Here is an 18,358-nt window from a genome sequence, read left to right as displayed (position 1 = left end):
CATCCTGGCTCCTTGGTGTTATGAAGAAGCTGTACAAAGGAATGTCAAAGCAAGAATAAACGGTGAATCAAAGTCGCTCTTCTCATCCTTTGCATCCGGAAAGCCAGCAAAGAAGTTGATCTACCGGGGGATAGCTACTAATTACATCATTTACATGCACTCCTGCCTATTGGTTTTCCGACAACTCACTTCAGTAGCTAATTTATGTAGTTTGTATATACAAATAAAGATTTTATTTTTTGGTCTGAAAATAAAGAAGTTGACATGCATTTATACTAGTTGAAGAACAATGACTCACTTGAAGATGGTGTCTAGTTAACTAGTGTCATCGTCAGCGTTTTATGTTTCTTCACAGTTCTGAACTGTTGCATTTTACATATCTTATTCCGTAAATACAGGGGGGATAAACCCCGGATCCAAGACAAAATATTCAATTTAAGTTCTTCAGATGGCATGGGGATTCAAAGATTACATAAAAGCAAGTCTTGATATACCTTCCAAACACGCAAGGTATGATGAGTTGAATCTAAGCCTTCAATTCACACTGATTAGTAATTAGGAGGGTATCTCCTCCTGTCATGTGTTAAAATATTAAGCTTGCATGATTCCTTGCTTGCTTCTTAATCTTTAAAATAGATCAGATTAAGAAAACATTACGACTGCCGTGAATCAAATGCAAAAGATACATCTGCAGAGACCGAGTTACAATCCAAAATGAAGACTGCAATGGCTTGATTGCATCAACGTACTACATTTTGAGGGTTGAGTCAAAAGTACATATTGCAATACTTGGCAACTCAAAGAACACCGGCAATTCCTCTATCACAAAGTATGATTTCCAAGACCATCCATCAATATTTATACATGGTGAATGAAACGTGAAATGTAATATATGAAAAGAAACGCAGTAGGTACACCCGTGAACTTTTTACATAAAAATCTTATATAAAATTGTTTGATTTGCGTAGTCTAATGTATTGAAAACAAACAGGGTATGATCGACCTGAACCAAACAATGACATGTGATTCTATGAAGCCTGCATATTTCCAATGTTGTTGAATCAATTTCATCAAATCCAGTTTCTTCACTAGCTCCAACTCTCTACCTACAGTGTAAAAGAAAGAAAGGAAGACAATATTTAGGCCAAACCTATAAAATTTAGAGGTGCAAGAAAGATTATCAAAGAAAGGGATAGCAGCAGAAGAACTCACCTAAAAATGATGTTATCCCCACTATTTGAACTGCAAACTATAATATAACACAAACACATTTGTTCTGCTTCGGTTCGCTTGTCATTTTCTTTTCTGCAAAAGTAAAGGATACACATCAAATTATAGGTCCAATAGAACTGTAGAAGAAAAAGAAAAAGATATCACCGGTCTGTTAAGTGGCATTTGAAAGGGTTATCGGATGATTTAGGCTTTCTATTGGTGCTTTCACTAGGGAGGGAGTTGGTCAATATAAAAGGGGCGCCTTAACATATGGTGTTCTGAGATTTGCAAAAATTTGCAAATCTACAAAAACCCACCAAAACCTTGACCTTTTCCACCTCCTCAATTACATATTTACACACATGGAACCAGTATACTAATGTGATGTTTCTTCCAGAACAAATAAAAAATGGAAAGAAACATGTATCTTTGAGACCCGAAAAGAAGAGAAAAAAACGTGTCTTCTGTGCCCAACATAATTTCGTAGCGGTTTTCCATAAGTCTAGGAATATACTCGTACCTTTCTCCACAGTAGGTGGTTGAACAACAACATGCATGGTTGTAGGTACATCGATTATTGGGCTTCGGCATTCCCCAACTGTTCTGTTGTTCTCCAATATCTTTCCTGCACTTATCAGCTTGAGATCTTTAACAGTCCTGGGACCATTTTCCTTTTCTGTCCAAAAAGAAAATTTTGCGTCATTAGATGAAATATGTTAAGCGAGTAACAAGAATTCATGCCTGAGAACAAAAACAGAAGAGAAATATTATGATGGTGGTTAGAAAGTTTAAAGAGCATGGAAAACATGTTTTTTAGCTTTGAACATTCATGCTAAGTAATGCTCTCATGCCATGATCCATGTCACCATCAAAATTGTCTCCAGATAAAAGTGCATGTAAAGAGTAAGGCAGTTAACTTCTCTGTCATACAGAATCGTTTAACTTCACTTAGATGTTAAATTTTGAAAAGCTTCGGCCTCTAGAAGAATATACACATGTCCGTGATGAGTAGCCCAGGCAAATTAACTGCAGCATTGACATTGTTGCTCGAGCAAAAGGTTTGCTCCAGATAACATCATATGGAACTAGAACAAAACTTAAATAGAGAAGAATTGTAAAAAAAAAAAACACAGAAAGCTCCATTTGCTGCCATCCCCCATCACAATGGTGTAGTTTTGAGAATGGAAAAGGGTTCTGAAGTATAACATATAACATATATGCCATGGAAGCATGGTTTTCTAATAAAACAATACATCTAATGCTCACATAAGTGGAAGTGTAACCACAATAGCAATATACCATTTTCATTTATCTCGAAGTGTTCATAAGATCATCCCAAACAGACAATTATCAAATTTTTTGTGTAACACTGGTTAAGGTACACATTTGGAAAAGAAAATGATAACAACATGAACCAAAATCTGATGTGAACTAATCCAATTTGAACCCTGAATCCTTTACACTTAAGCTTGCTGGAATCAATTTGTTTCGTAATCAAACACTGAAGAATATGATGCCGGCTATTAAGCTAAGAAGAAAAGAATACAAAATCAAACCTTTAGGCCATTGCGCAAGAATACTTTCTTTCAAGGTTGACACACTTGTAGCAGCAGGAAAGCTTTTGGGGCCAATATCTGATCCATCACTCAACCGAAACTTGATCTCCAATTGATCCTGCACTCCAGCCATCTTCTTCAAACGCTTCAAAGATTTCTCCTTCTCCTTCTTCCACCCCCTCAATTTATTGGGAGTGCTTTTTCTACAAGCAAGCAGTCAATACACTAAATTCAAATTCAACGCGTTTCAAAGATTTCCAAGAATCCAAATAAGGAAACAACATAACACCAAAAGGCATAAGGAAATAAACAACACGGTCCACACCAAAACTCATGCACAAGTTAACAGCTACAATTTAGCTGTGAAATCAAAGCAATCCATGAATTCAAAGAATCAAAATAAAGACGACGACTTTCTCAACCAAAGCACAAAAGAAAACCCAACTCCGAAAGAACAAAAAACTCTTGGTGGGTCGTCTCAAACAGCTATGAATCATCAGCATCCATGAAATCAGCAACCTTTTTCAAATGGGTGTGACCAGAATCCAATAAAGCAGACGACTTTGGGTCAAGAACAGCACAAAGCAAAGTAGCAAACACTGAAAAAGATACGAAATTTAAAACTGGGTAATCTTACTTGGATGCAGAACTGATCTGGGTCTGGCTCAAAGTCGGAGGAAGGCTCAGAAATCCAAGAGATGATGAGGAAGGAAGAAGAAGTCGATTTGGGGTTTAAATTAATTAATGAAGAAGATAAAAGAATAAGCAAGTAGTAGGGAGAGAAGTAATAGCCTTACTGTTTCGGAGTTTTCAAAGTCTCTTTAAATCGGTGGTCAATGACTAATAACCATTCTTGCCTTCTCCTTCCTATCTCCCTAGCCTAGTAGCCTTCTCGAAATAGACACATTCTCTTCTATATATATATATAATTTTTTTTCTCTTATAAAAATGAAAATATGTGAACTTTTTGGCTTTAGCTAAATTGAGAGGAGCACCAAAATGGTGTCAGCAAAGTAAAATGAGAGACTCGAACGAACCTATATATGCATGGATTTATTGTAGAAGTAGAATTGAGTTGAGGAAATCTTTGGGACCCTAGTAGTTCCTTCTTTTGTGGGTTACTACTTTTATCTTTAGGACCAAGTTATGAAAGAAAAAAGGGAAGAGAGATAGATAGAAATGGTGAAAGAGAAGACTGGACCTGCCGCCCGATCATTGAAGTGGTAGTGGACAGAAGGAGAAAGGTCGTTGTTTCCTCTACCTGTCAAAACATATATTTAGTCCAAATTTTTTACATATAAAATTTAAAAAATGTGTTTGTCCGTACATAATATAATTCATTCTACTTCTACTGTTGTAAATTCGTAAAATCACAATATTCATAATTTCATATGTGAAACAATATGCGTATGAGATACTGAATGAGATGTTGGCCGTTATATGTCACTTTACTAATATACATCCTTTTTAAAATCTTGGTACAATGCGATTAAAACTATTTGGTTTTCACCATTGCACTTTCCGTTGTATCTTTTGGAAATTATCGGTTAGATCTGAGGCCGTACAAAAAACCATAAACTCGGGTGTTACCTAGTGGAGGCCGCCAAGAATGAATGCTGTTTGGTACATGCAGGTACATTTCTTTCAGCAAAACAGAGTCTGAATCCAAGGTTCAAATCTGTCACAAATAAATACAATGTACAAGTACAACGGGGGGTATCAGTGATTCAGTGATGATTGCCTGATTGGGCAGGTAGAAGCTGAGGCCACCATGACGTCTATATTGTCCGAGAACTTAAAAGTTCTTTCCATTTAGACCTTCGGAATAATCAATTAGTTGTTAACTTGTTATAAACCAAGTGCCACTAAATGATGCATGAAGCCATCATTCACTAAATTATACCCAACACGAAACTAATTAAAGGAAAGCAAACTATCAAATGTGGGTCAATTTCCTTTTGTTTTTGGAATGCGGGTCAATTTATTTAGGGGTTTTTCTACAAGCAACCTGCACAAGAAAACCCCCATATACATTGAAATATCAGAACTACCAAATTTGGTCGACCAAATTTTAACTTATAAAGACGTGGGTTGCTTAATTATCACCATCAACTATTCGAGAATCTTATATCCTCAAAGTCTCAAACGAACTCAAACAAGTTAGTTTTGTGGTGGGGAATCTGGGATTAATATATTAAAAGACATAGATATTTGCCGTCGGCTATATTTTCCAACTATTGAATAAGATCTGTCACTATAGACCTTTTTTTTGTTTTTTTATAATGGCCACTTGGAAAAGGTTGAAACTTTGAAGCCTCCAGAGTCCGGGCTCATACTAATCATTCGATTTTCTAGATGCCTGACTTGCAATTACGAAAAATCTGCTATACCTAATCAGACCTTAATTTCCTTTAGCATCGATATTCAATAACTTGCACAGCAAAAATGTAGAAATTTCAAGAACCAGGTATATGAATCTGAGGAAAAGAATTTATCTGCACATTTAAATGTCTCTTGTGAAAAGTACATAAACAAATACGGATATATGACCTAAAAATAGTTCCCCAATTCAATGGGAACTGTAACAGAGCAATCTCCATGACCTACTCCTAAGTTCAACATCATGATATCAAATAAAGAGGGAGGAAATGGGTGCTAACAAAAATGAAGGCAGCAAAAGATTTGGGGGAAAGAAAATATAATTGAAAGTGAAAAACATATCTGGGCTAATGGGAGAGAGCCTCGTAGAAGACCTGTCCTAGTCTTTCTCTTCCCTATACCAACCATATGATGGAATGAATAGGCAGATCTTCCGAATTTCACTTTATTCTGATATATGTGATAAGAAATCAAGCAAAACCCCCTTTCCGGACCAATAATACTATCCTTCTTCCAATCAAAAAATGCGAGCAGATTGCTATGTTACAGAACGAAAGAATGAATCTCATGCAGTGAGATGGATGCTGGTCATTGTCTGTAGAATTGAAGGCATGACAGTGATTCTGGAACTGGGAAGTTTTACCTTTAAGTGAATTGTCTGTATGTCTTCTCAAATAGATCTCGAAAATTTTTCGAGCTGCAAAAAACTTCAAGAATATTGTATCAACGGCGCAATTTCCGATTCCTATCTCTCCTATTTTAAGCTCCTCCAGTTGCTCAACTATGACTCCATGATGTGGCAGTTCCTAACAAAATCATTGGAGTAGTTGACGTATTTGGTCCAGAATGGCCGAAGATGATCAAAGCCAATCTGCAACCAGGGTTTCGACTGACCATTATAGTGAATAACTGCAGCCTTTTCAATGCTTTCAATGCTGGTGTTATTTTGATATCCCAATCCAAGCAAGTGCCACGATGGATCAATTGGGTGAACATGACCTGTGAATGCAATTAAAGCTGGTGGTAGGGTTCCAAGCTTCCAAATAGTGAGGTTTGACTTCAGATTCTGCACAGGAAACCCAAAAATTGTATATTGCAGCTATAAATACTTAGGCAGCAAATATTAATTTGCAAATAAACATGAGTTCAGGAACACGATGGACAAAAGAACAAAGTGTGTAGGAGAAGCTTGAATATTTTACCTCTTTCAGCCAGGAATGATAAGTTTGTCTTATACTTGTCTTTCTCCACGCACTAAGATCAAAGATATTCATCCCATAAGCCCATGCGCATTCTTCAGGATCTAAATTCTTCACTACCAGGGGATGGGAAAAATTGAAGTAGTTCCTGAACCGCTTGGACATTACCCACTCATCTTCACCTTTACAAGTTTCGACAGCTCCATTGACCTTTCCCCCGAGGTCAATGTCCCAAAGTGGCGATAAATCTCGTTGAATCACAACATCATCATCTAGGAAAACCACCTTGTCAAGGTTTGGGAAGAGCTGTCCAAAATACATGGTTAGCAACCTCGCCTTTTACATTATTAAGGTCATAAAAAATCTTCTACAGATTACAAATAAGCAATGCAATCAGGTCTCAGAAGAAATAATACAAATTGCTAAACAAACCCCACCCCGCAGCCACATAAAAAGTAGCTAATGGCTCTTAAGGAATAGGTTTCTTTAATGCAAGTTATAAAGAAGCATTATAAGGATGCTAGTTATGCTACTGACATAAATCATGTTTCTGATGATTGTTGTCTAAATATGACAGAGGGTACACTATTAAATAAGTACGGAGTATCAATCCAATTTTATCAACGGTCTGAGGGTCAATGCACCAGCCCTTGATTCAGATATTCCTATAAATATCTTGTAAATAAACTTTTCTGTGAGTGGAAGCATTTTAATTAATTATTAACCCAAAACAGATTTTTATCTATTACTAAGCATTAAACTAAGTATCATCTCTTTATAACATAATAATTTATAAAATCTCGAGGATTAATATAGAAGAGAGTTACCTCAGGTATGTAGATGCGAAGATGATTGAGTAATGATATATATTTGGGACTTCTAGCCTGCAATTTTGATGCGAATGTTCGTGGAGTTGTAGCACTGAGATTGGCCCCTGCAAGATGATTCCCATGGTAATAATCCCTGATCCCATTTTGATTTTCAACAGCTTCAAGAACTGGAACGTTTTCTCTTGTCAACCAATCAAACTGGTGGACACCTTTCACTTCAACAATAGCAGGGGAGACGGGGTTTAATGCAAACCAGGAGTGCATTCCAGCATAAGTTTTCTTGTCAGTAATGACATGGAAGACTATCTTTTCAGGTTTGAGAGATGACTGGACAGCAGAAGCAACAACAACTGAAGCAGCCAATATGTTATCAGTTGATAGAATAAAGTGGTGGTAAGAATTGTCAGAGAGTAACGGAAGTAACTCTGGAGGAGGCAATTGCTTCCGGGCATGAGCGTTGGAGGAATATTCATCAGTCAAACGCAAAGAAAGACAATGGATGCCTTTGGGTATGGAACTTGCCGCAAAGTGTTTGTTCATCAGCTCCGAAAACTTAGACTCTCTGATTTCCTTTTCAAAATTCTCCATCTACACAAAAAACAAAAGCAAAAAGTTCAGCATTTTTGTTAAAAGGTCACAACAGTTGGCCAAAATTCAATTGTTTGTGTTTGATCGTGCCCCCTCTCTCCCTTTCATGAACATACCTCACACACATACAAACAGACATGCCACACCTTCCCACCAACCTCCCTTAAATAGTGAGATATGGCATGATATGATAAAAGAATAAACACAACTACTCCCACTCAGGAAAGAAACAAAGTAAAATAAAGAAATATGAGATAGTAACATACCATGGCTCTTAGCATGAAAGCAAATGTCCTTGCATCATACTGGTTGTTCTTCATTTCTGAAACAAGTTTATTAAATGAATTTGGCAGCTTTAGACCAGCTGGGATCTCTTCAGTGTTCACTTGGTTGAGAACCTTGTAGAAGTCTCTAACCAGTCTCTGCAGTCCCATAAAAGAAATGCAAATTAGATAATATGACAATGTACTGGTTAAATTAAATTAAAACTAAAATATTATGTGTTCTACATGCAATCGCTAGAGAAAAGAAATTTATAGCAATTGGGTAAAAAAGTCATTACCCCTGAATCATCAACCCTACCAAGAAGCCTTGGTCCCAAGCGCCTACCTAAACAATCTGAAACAGGGGAGTAAAGCAACAATGAAAATCACAAGTTCAATATGAAATCACTACATAAATATAGCAAGGTTTACAGCGTGCAAAGAAAGGCAAAGACAAGTAAAAAAGGTTGTCCATCAAAACAGGAAAAAAAGGCAAGTATATGCGGCTGAAGTAATAAGAAACAAAAGGAAACAACACACTATCCATTGATAGGGATAGTAAACTCATTGAACTAAAGCAATGAAAGATCCAGAATTCAAAACAAAAGGTATTTTGAGTCCCTAACACGTTCCAGTATGGTGTCAAGAAATCAGCCTCTCTCTTTTTTTGAAAACCAGCCATTCTGTTTTAAGTTTAGTTGAAGTATATCTTTCAAATCAGTTGCTTAAAATGTAATTTACAAAAATCTAAAAAAAGGGGAAGACAGCACAACTGGAAAGAGTTTGACCATTAGCTATTAAGTTCAAAAGATATCAAAATCAACACAACAGAGCTATTCACCTCATCACCCCACAAATCTAAAACTGAATGAACATATCAAGACTGCAACCAATGTACAAGAGATCATAACAGAACAGTTCAAACACTTCATTCACAAAACGTTTAAACATACACTGAACAAATGAAACTGGTGATTTCGACCATCTTTAAAGCTACAATTAGATTGCTCTACCGACAGAAAGTTCCATGACAGATTTCCTATCAAACCAATCAATACAATCAATCCCCCAACGGATTAATTCAATTCAATCTAGCCATATATGAGACATGTAGCCAATGCTTCTAATTCTATTGATACATTAGAATTCGATATAGGGTCCATCAAATCAACCCTTCTAACAACAACAACAAAAACCTTTAAAACAAGGAATCTGAGATCCACCAAACACAGTCACACACAAAAACAATCCAAGCAAACAAAAACAGTGGAAAACTAAAAGCTGGGAACAGCAAATTGGGCTGATTTAAAAACAAACAAAAAATCGAAAAAATAAAAAGGAGTACCGAATGAGGAGCACTTGTTGACACCTTCAAGAGTAACAACAGCAGTGAGAATGAAGACAAAGGGCAACAAGAAAGCTAGGAATAGAATGGTGTGGAAGACTGTTCTATATGAGATGTGACGAGCTGCGACCTTGATCTTCATCAAGTCAATAAACCCATTGCTGCTCGAGATCGTTATGCTTCTCATGCTCGGCGAGAAGTGAAGCTGCATCGTCGTCTCTGCAGCCCCAACAACAACAACTCCTTCTTCTTCTCCTCTTCTTCTTCCCTATCAAAACCAGCACCCCAACTTTTCACCAATGCGACCAATGCCCTCACCATTAGATCCAAACCCACCAACCCCAACGCCCCAATTCCCCAAATCGAATTCAGATCTAGTTCCACCTCTGCTTCTTCTTCTGGGTCTTCTCACAGACCGCATTGGAGATTCAAAAAGACTCAACCTTTTCTGCTTTCTCTAATACCCTTTTCGCTTAATTGAACAACCCACGATTTCTATTTGGGTTTCTGGGTTGGGTTACCATGGATCAAAGAATCAAAGTTTGAGAGGGAGAAACAGAGAGGAGGAAGAAGAGGAATGAAGGAAGAAGAGAGAGAAACAAAATTGGGTTTTGATTTTTGTTTTTGTTTTTGTGACGTCTTTGATTGGTCGATCAGTCCGATCTAATTTCGTTTTCCCGGAAAAATAATTAATTTAAAAAAAAAAAAGAATTTCAAGTCAAAACTCCAAACCGTGTTAGGGGAGGAATTGTGGGGAGGTTTGACCTAGGAGACAGATTTAGAATGACCCAAATTTGGGTAAAATCCATGGTGAAGCCTCTTGTGGCCCTTTGAGTGAGTGGTTAAATTTAGGGAAGAGGTGATTAGTGGGGTAAAATAGTGAAGGTAAATAGTTCAGTGGCTATATTTGGGCAGGTGTGGGATTGGGATGGTAGTGTAAACTATAGAGATAGTTGTGGAAACAATTGAGGTTGATGGAAAGAGTAGTGTGTAGGGTAGGGGGATCTCTTGTTGCAGAAAACAAAGCATTTTGCATTGCTTTCTTTGGGCACAAGGATGAAATTGATGCTAGATTGGCTGATTGGGGGAATTCAAAGCTTGATAGGAGAGTTGGTTATATACCCTTTTCACTAAAGTCATTACTTGGGGATCTCAAGCCCTTTTTTTGGGTTCAGTGTTGGAGATCTCACGACTCACGTCTTTGTTTGGTTAAGTGTTGGGTATTAGCACTTTTCTTAGTTGAATGTCGCATACTGAAGTCATAAAAACTTAACCACAACTATCATATAACGAAACAATTATATTTTATATAGTGTTAAATTGAGAATATGTTACGTCTCTTATATGATTCTAATTTATATGAGTTTAATTTCTATATTATAGTTCATTTAACTATGAATAGTAATATAGGTTTCGAAAGTAGGAGCACTAAATGATTCTTCTCCACACTAAGAGGAAACAGTTAACCCTAAAATGTGTGAGTTTGTAGCTCGCGAATATGTCATACTATGTTTGATGTCATTTTTGCATTCCGCCCACGACTTTTGGGTAAATTGAAGTTTCAAAGTCTTGTGCATTGTCGGCAAACTATCGTCCACTTTGCAAAACCAAAATCACGATCATATCAATGACACGTTCCTCACCCTGATCGTGACCAAAACTAATTCTAGAATGACCAAAGGTTGTATGTTATACAAGAAGCAAAAATTGACACATCAATTGGTACAAATTCATCTCATTCAACCTCCACATGAATCTTCCTATATTAGCTTTGATTCTTGTATCCTAGAGAGAGAGAGAGAGAGAGAGAGTCCAAAGAACAGGTCATTACCATAATGTTAAACTAGTCAATTCGTGGGGCTGGAAATTTTTTTTGTAGGTTTCCTGGGTGCAATCTTTCGCACCGATGCAAACATCGTTGTTGCCACAAGTTGATAAAATGCCAGGGCTGACTAGCCTCTCCGGAGACAAGTCGGCACTGCCAAGCTTGTATTTAGTTGCAGCTGGCTCTTATAAGGATCGCATTAGGTTATATTCTTTTGGCCATTTGTGTCCTACACATGATATCTTTCTTTTGTCCATCACATTTGCTCATCATAAAATGCCGGCTCAAATATGAGTTTAAGTAGAAAACGTAGGGCACACAACCGGCCTGGCGGCCCGGAATCAGAGAAGTGGGAACCAGCGAGCTACAAACTCAAACGTCTTGAACTCAAGTTCGTCATAACACAAGGATTACGAATATCAATTATGTGAGATTTTCCGATGATCATACTTATTTTGAAGGTTCGATAAGTATATGTTTTTTCGAAAGTGGCATGAAATGGAAGAAATTAAAATTTGTCGTTACTTTTAATTAAGTGCTTTCCCTTCTTTTAAACATAGGCCTACTGATCGAGAAAACTGCTCAGGGTGCCTCAAAATGCCTAATGCCCCCAGTAAGACATTGATTCTACATCACCGACGGTATGCTAGTAATTTCTCTTTCTAGCATCTAATTACCTTCACCTATGAAAAAAAAAAGCATTGTCTTCTGCCGTGGGCGACAAGGTTTCCCACTCACACAGTCACACTAGTAATACTACAATGACTACAATCTGCTTAGCATACTATTTTTTTTTCTTCTTCCAGTAAGAAGGTTGAGGTCATAGTTTGATGAAGGCGACTATAGTCGGTTTTTGCTGGATGACCAAATGTTGAGTCTGAGTAGACTAAGAATGTTATGTTTGGTGTGATTCACATTGATCGACCATCCCTGAGGTCTGATGGTCTGGTTTTTCCACATAAAGTTGTTCCAACAGCACTTCAGTAAATTAGGTTTTGAAGCAAATTACTAGTTTATCTCCCCCTAAACAAAATGATTATGATTTGAATGGCCATGTTATCGAACTGACTTGCATAAAAGAAATGTTATTGAATTCAATAGCTTTAGAGTAAACAGAAAGCTAGGTGACTAAACCATGTTCTTGGGGCTTTAACAGAAAATTAAGAAAAGAAGAAGAATATGCGGTCCTCTAAATGCGTGTTTCATACTCTCAAAGTGAAAACTGTAGGTAATCTTAGTAGGAAATCCATAAGAAGAAAATGAACTACATAACGTATGAAGAATTCCCCAAAAATCTAAGATGTACGGAAGAGTATGTGCAAGTGTACCCGATCTGTAGAAATGTTGATATAGAGAAAATAAGAAATTGGGGCTCAACTTCTTGATATGGTGCAATCTTCCTTGTATAGGTTCACGATCAAGTATTTCAACAGTTTAAACGTCTTTTTGAATTCCCACAGTTAAGAGATGAATGTTTCGTGAATTTGTTTTCAATGACTTAAAACAAAAAATGAAGTGAGCTCAAAGATCTAAAGACAATGGTTGAGATTCACAGAAGTCTGCACAAGGCTTGTTTACAAATTGATGGTACTAGGAAGAGTTGTAGTCAACTCCTGATACAACAAGGGTTCGATTCTGATGTTTTTTTTGGATATCTCACAAGTCACAACTGTTGATCAGCGTCATCTTTCATAGATCAGTTTCTCAGAAAGTCAGAATTAATGCGGTTGAGACTTGAGACTACTACTAATAATACCCTAAGCTATTATATTACAGCCTGATATTGCAGAGACATATCTATAATCTCTCTGAATATTTCCTTTAGCTTCAATTAAATCGAGAGCGTGTTGTACAATTGTTTCATCACATATCCGTATTCTGTTTTTGATGCTGCTACTGAAGCGGAGAATTTCATCCGTTTGAAGGCTAGAAACTTTGCAGTTTCAGTTGTTTCCGACACCAACGAGACTGTGAGCTGGTGATTTTCTTAATCCTATTTCGTTCATCACATGTCTCACATTTTCTGCATCTTTCCATCTTCCTACGGCAGCATAAATTTTTGCCATTAATACATAGTTTCCTGTGTTTTCTGGCTGATGCTCAAAAAGCCACTTAGCAGCAACCTCTCCTAGTTCAACATTATCATGTATCACACATGCACCAAGTAGTGCACCCCAGACAGCATTACTAGGTTGAAATGGCATTGTTCTAATAAGATCATAAGCTTCAACTAATCGACCTGCACGACCAAGAAGATCAACAATGCATGTGTAGTGATCAGCCTTAGGAATCAATTTGTGATCGTTATGCATAAATCTGAACAACCCCAAGCCTTCATCCACTAAACCAGCATGGCTGCAAGCATGCAGAACAGAGGTAAATGTGACCTCATTTGGTCTCACCCCAGATTGAACCATCTGATAGAAAAGTGAGAGAGCGGTCTTCCCATGGCCATGTGTTCCATAATTAGCTATTATCACACTCCATAGAACAATATCCCTGTCCTTCTCTGAAATTCCGGTGAAAGTCTTGTAAGCATTTTCTAAACTTCCACTCCTTGAGTAAGCATCAATCAAACCAGTAGCTACTTCAATGCATGAAAGAAACCCAGATCTAACTAGGTAACCATGTATATTCATTGTTTGATATAAATCAGCAAGAATGGAATACGCAGGAAAGAGACTATTCAAGGTTGCTTCATTTGGTTGTACGGCTTCCACACGCATCTGTTTGAAAAGTTCTATTGCGTCTCTGGCGAGACTATTGTGAATGCATCCAGATATTATTGAATTCCAGGGAACTGTTCTCTTTTTTGAAGTCCTTGAAAACACTTGAAAGCTCAGATCAAAACAATTGCTTTTTGAATACATGTCAATCAAAGCAGTCACCACTGTAACATCAGATTCAAGCTTTTGCCTAATAGTCCACCCATGCAAGCACTTTCCTTGCTCCAAAAGATGCAAACTCCCACAGGCCGAAAGTAGAGAAGCTATTGTTACAATATTTGGCTTTACACCCTCACACTGCATCAGCCAACAAAGCGCCAATGCACCTCTTGGTTCACCACTCAAAATGTACCCATTCATCATAGTTGTCCATGTCACCACATCCCTCTCAGCCATATTCCCAAAAAAAACTCGCGCCTCGTCCATACCACCGCACTTTATATACATATCAAGCAGTGCATTCCCCAGCGCCAAATTCTCCCCCAAACCCTTCTCTTCCACAAGGGCATGAACCCGTCTCCCTAATACCTTGGACTTCAAGGAACCAATAACCGGCAACAAGGAAACCAGAGTAGCACAATCAGGCTCCACACCCTCATTCATCATCCACTCAAAAACACTCAAAGCCATCCTCGCACATCCATTCCTAAAGTAGCCACTGATCATAGTGTTCCACGACACCACACTTCGCTCCTGCATTGCATTGAAAACCCTCCTCGCCATATCCCTCTCCCCAAAACTCATGTACATTGCCAACAACGCATTCACGACATACATGTCCAAACCAAACCCACCAACTACTATCCTTCCATGAACAACAACACCAACTCCAGCCAAAGACAAGTCACTACAGGCCTTCACAACAACAGGGTAGGTAAACCGGTCCGGCCGGCACGTGCCTGAAGCCACCATTTGCTCAAACACGTGCATTGCCTCACATGGTAAGCCATTTTTGACATACATTCTTATCACAGCGTTGTACAGGAACGGTTTCCGGTCAGGCATTTCGTCGAACAGCTTACGTGCGTATTGCAGGTGGCTGCATAAGGAGTACAGTTTTGAGAGGTTTGAGGTGATGTAAGGTGAGTGTGTGCCTGACGTTATGGTGTTGGCATGGAGTTGTTTGGCTTTGGTGAGGGATGGAGTGGCGGTGAGGTGGTGGAGCAGTGATTTAAATTGGGTTGCAGCGGCAGTGAGGCCTGACTCACAAGGACGTCTTTTCATGACAAGCAATGCAGGGTATGTTGCATTTTGGAATGATACAAGCAGATGCCACTTTGCGCTGATAAGGAAAATCCGAGTTTAAGCACAGTAATAAAACCCGCACAGTATATTTAGACTCAAAAATAGAAGGTAAACATTTTCTGAGTCGAACAATTACAAGAGTATAACTCAACAACCCAAAATCATCTATTGCTTCGCTTGCGCTTCAGTGATGGAAATTGAAGAGGGACAGGAAGGGTAACCGAGGATACATTGTTCTTCTTAGACACCTTGCAACCCAAGTTCTCATAATGTGTCCTCAACTTTGCAGGCTCTATTCTCAGATCCTTTGCTATGTCTGTCAAACTTGTTTGGAATACATCCACAAATAGAGTGAGCACCAGGACATAACTAATGAGACGATTTTTTTTTTTTCAGTGGATAGCCCTCTCGACACTGCATCAAACATGCTTGAAAATTTATCCCTAATACAATTTGGGAATCTGTGGAACTTTGCAGCGGAATGTCCATCCTCCTGCATATCTTTGAACTTTATAAGATGCATAATATATGAGAAAATACAAGCAAGCCTGTTCTTCTTGTCTTCATCCTACAAACAGAGAAATAAAATAGAAATTATCCTCTTCGATCGGGAAGTGATAAAAGCAGAAACACTAGGAAGTTTTAACTCACACTAGATTAAGAGAATATCGTGGCTCCATATCTCTAATGTTTTCCTTTTCTTATGCCAGTAGATTACACAATTATATTGATATGTACAAGTAATGCAGTATGTAATGCACGAAACTTATATTTAGCATTATGCTACACTAATTTGATGTTAGTCAGAAGTTTAAACTCACCAAAACAGAAATAAGCTTATTATAACACTACGGCTAACATTTCACCCTTACCTCAATCTGCTCCAGTTTATGGATTCGATTGCGAACAAAGCAGGGAAGTTCTGATCCGCCTTCCAAAAACGCAGAATTACAATGTAATATTTCATTCTTATCTTGGAGGAATCTCCACTCTCCAGTGGATAAGGAGTGGTGGCAGAAGCATTAAATGGTGGGATTTTGCGATCCTTATGGCCTTTGGAAGCTTTGTCATCCTCCTTGATGTTCATACCTGGTTTGATTACATCCAAATCCTTTTGATCATCATGATCATATACACACTTCAACGTTTGCATTTTTTTGTTCTGCAATGTCAAGGATGAAATCTTTTAACAAACTAATGCTTCTATCAACTGCATTCTCATTGGAAAAAAAATACCTGAAACCATTCACTGTTATTTAATAACGTAACATTTCGCAACATGCTTGATTTTTGTTATTATATATACTCAATAATGGCAGAGTAAGAAATAACTGAGCACTAAACATCACAAAGAAAAATGGATCAAAAATAACAAACGATACTACTGGAAAGTACAACAGAAACATGCTCATACAGATAAACTTAGTCAAGGCACTTACGGATGCAGACACGCTATTAATGATCTTCTAAAAGCTAAAGAAAAAATGTGGGGTTACCTGCCGTATTGACTTCTTTGTTCCATAAAGATTATGAAGTTATATACGTTTCTCTGCCTTCTGATGTTCAGAAAGTTCTCCAACCAAACTTGCAGGCTTCTTATTGGAGTCATCAATGCCTTGAACTTTTGGTTCAAACCTAAATACCTGAAACAACACAAGTAAGAAAAACATCGTACATTAATCAATCAGCCAATGAAATATCGATCATTAATCATTTAACTTTGAACAAGTGCAATGGCAGAGCAATTGATGATCATATAAGTAAACTCATAAGTTTACAATGGCTACCTTATTATTAGCAACAGGCACGATCTTCAATGACTGAGTCGCCTTATCAAATATAGCAAGTCCATAAGAACAGTACTCTCCAGCCTGCGCCTCACCAGCATAGTTAGTCCCGATAAAATTAACCTTAGCTTTTCTGGGGTTACCACAACCTGAAGCCTACCACTTTTCTCTTTATGCCTAAAGACCCCAACTTTGGTTGAATTTGGGTCTGGCTCGAACCCAGATGGGAAATATCCGACCAAAGGTGCGATTCTCTCTGGGTTTCCAGGGATGACTTTGACGACTGCAGGTTGGGGCTTCTCTAGCTTGCTTAGCAATATGTCTTTGGTGGCCAATTTCATCTTCTTCATCTTGGGTGTATGCAACAGCTTGGGGAAATGAGGCGTATCTCATAATCAATTTACCACATCTGAACTGCTAAAAGTACCATCATTACTTACCAATTCACACAAACCCAAAATCAAAATTTAGAAGGAGAAAAAAATATAAGAAAAAGAACTGTGCCGAAGAAGAAATAAAAGAAACTAAGTACCGTGAAAACGCAAGCACAGTCTTCGTACTGCAGACGCAAAAGAAGATGAAACAAAAAATTCAGTTAAATAAATAACCAAACAGTAAAAACCAGAACATCACATAACTGGAACACACATATGGAACTCAGCAAACACTTACACTCAATTGAACAAAGAGAAGAGCACAACATAACACCAGAAAGTAAATGCACCACAGATGGGAGCACACTCGACCATAACTCAAAGTAAAATGCTCTACCGATAACAAAATTTTGAAAAGACAGCCAAATCAGTTGATAAAGACACAGATTCACCCATTAATAAAGAACTTAATCAAAACCATAAAGCAAGCATATACCAATAGCAATAGACACAAGACCATATATAGTAAAATCAATCCTTCCCTGCATTTGAGCTCTAGTGCTCATATATATTATACCAATGAACAACAAAAACCCACAACCCAGATCACTCTAATAGTCCCGAAAACTTACCTCGACCACAAACAACAATCCAATCCAATCCAAGATAACTCCAATAGAAAAGAAGGGTACTCCCATTATAACAAAAGCAAGCATAGAGAGAAAGGAGACAGTAACATTGAGACGGAAACCTTAAAACGCATATACTACTGAGAAAACAAAAGGACTATAAGTACTTAAACTCAGAACAACCATACCTGTTCGCCACCCAAAACCAACCAAACTCAACATTCCACAATCACAATCACATAAGCCAAGAACAAGCTCCCTCTCTTTTTCTCTGACGCAGAAAAAAACAAAACGTCGGCCTCTCCTAGTCTCCTTCTACCCTAACAGTTATAAGTACCAGTGGCAAACGTGTAAATATGTATGAAAACCACGGCAAATTGGGAAGCTTGATAAAACGCAG

At 37.9% G+C, this 18,358-nt stretch overlaps 4 protein-coding genes across 6 annotated transcripts; all 4 read right to left on the bottom strand.

Moving 5' to 3' along the window:
• Positions 1-797: 797 nt before the first annotated feature.
• Positions 798-3,655, bottom strand: LOC126798463 (membrane-anchored ubiquitin-fold protein 1). 2 transcript variants are annotated; one of them, XM_050525444.1, is made up of 5 exons: positions 3,566-3,655; positions 2,769-2,971; positions 1,733-1,888; positions 1,213-1,305; positions 798-1,106 (listed from the first exon to the last, which is right to left on the bottom strand). In XM_050525444.1, the coding sequence occupies exons 2-4, from the start codon at positions 2,899-2,901 to the stop codon at positions 1,250-1,252; spliced, it is 345 nt and encodes a 114-aa protein (XP_050381401.1). In that variant the 5' UTR covers positions 2,902-2,971; positions 3,566-3,655; the 3' UTR covers positions 798-1,106; positions 1,213-1,249. The 2 variants fall into 2 exon arrangements, with proteins under 2 accessions (XP_050381401.1, XP_050381400.1); XM_050525443.1 differs by lacking the exon at positions 3,566-3,655 and adding an exon at positions 3,406-3,559.
• A 1,585-nt stretch (positions 3,656-5,240) lies between these two features.
• Positions 5,241-9,961, bottom strand: LOC126797496 (probable galacturonosyltransferase 14). 2 transcript variants are annotated; one of them, XM_050524119.1, is made up of 6 exons: positions 9,397-9,961; positions 8,327-8,382; positions 8,031-8,186; positions 7,174-7,764; positions 6,350-6,652; positions 5,241-6,213 (listed from the first exon to the last, which is right to left on the bottom strand). In XM_050524119.1, the coding sequence occupies exons 1-6, from the start codon at positions 9,581-9,583 to the stop codon at positions 5,929-5,931; spliced, it is 1,578 nt and encodes a 525-aa protein (XP_050380076.1). In that variant the 5' UTR covers positions 9,584-9,961; the 3' UTR covers positions 5,241-5,928. The 2 variants fall into 2 exon arrangements, with proteins under 2 accessions (XP_050380076.1, XP_050380075.1); XM_050524118.1 differs by having other exon boundaries at positions 9,373-9,960.
• Positions 9,962-13,078: 3,117 nt separating this feature from the next.
• LOC126797383 (pentatricopeptide repeat-containing protein At5g39350) lies at positions 13,079-15,147 on the bottom strand. Its single transcript, XM_050524021.1, has one exon. The coding sequence runs from the start codon at positions 15,145-15,147 to the stop codon at positions 13,141-13,143; it is 2,007 nt and encodes a 668-aa protein (XP_050379978.1). The 3' UTR covers positions 13,079-13,140.
• A 149-nt stretch (positions 15,148-15,296) lies between these two features.
• LOC126799873 (DNA-directed RNA polymerase I subunit rpa49-like) lies at positions 15,297-18,238 on the bottom strand. Its single transcript, XM_050527138.1, is given in 8 exon segments — positions 15,297-15,557; positions 15,560-15,736; positions 16,041-16,171; positions 16,174-16,330; positions 16,665-16,811; positions 16,956-17,089; positions 17,092-17,364; positions 18,147-18,238. Coding segments are annotated over 7 exon segments (1,188 nt in total). The 5' UTR covers positions 17,306-17,364; positions 18,147-18,238; the 3' UTR covers positions 15,297-15,329.
• Positions 18,239-18,358: the final 120 nt, after the last annotated feature.

This window comes from Argentina anserina, chromosome 6, assembly GCF_933775445.1.
Source record: "Argentina anserina chromosome 6, drPotAnse1.1, whole genome shotgun sequence".
Lineage (NCBI taxonomy): Eukaryota > Viridiplantae > Streptophyta > Magnoliopsida > Rosales > Rosaceae > Argentina > Argentina anserina.
This window is presented reverse-complemented; position numbering and strand designations above follow the sequence as displayed.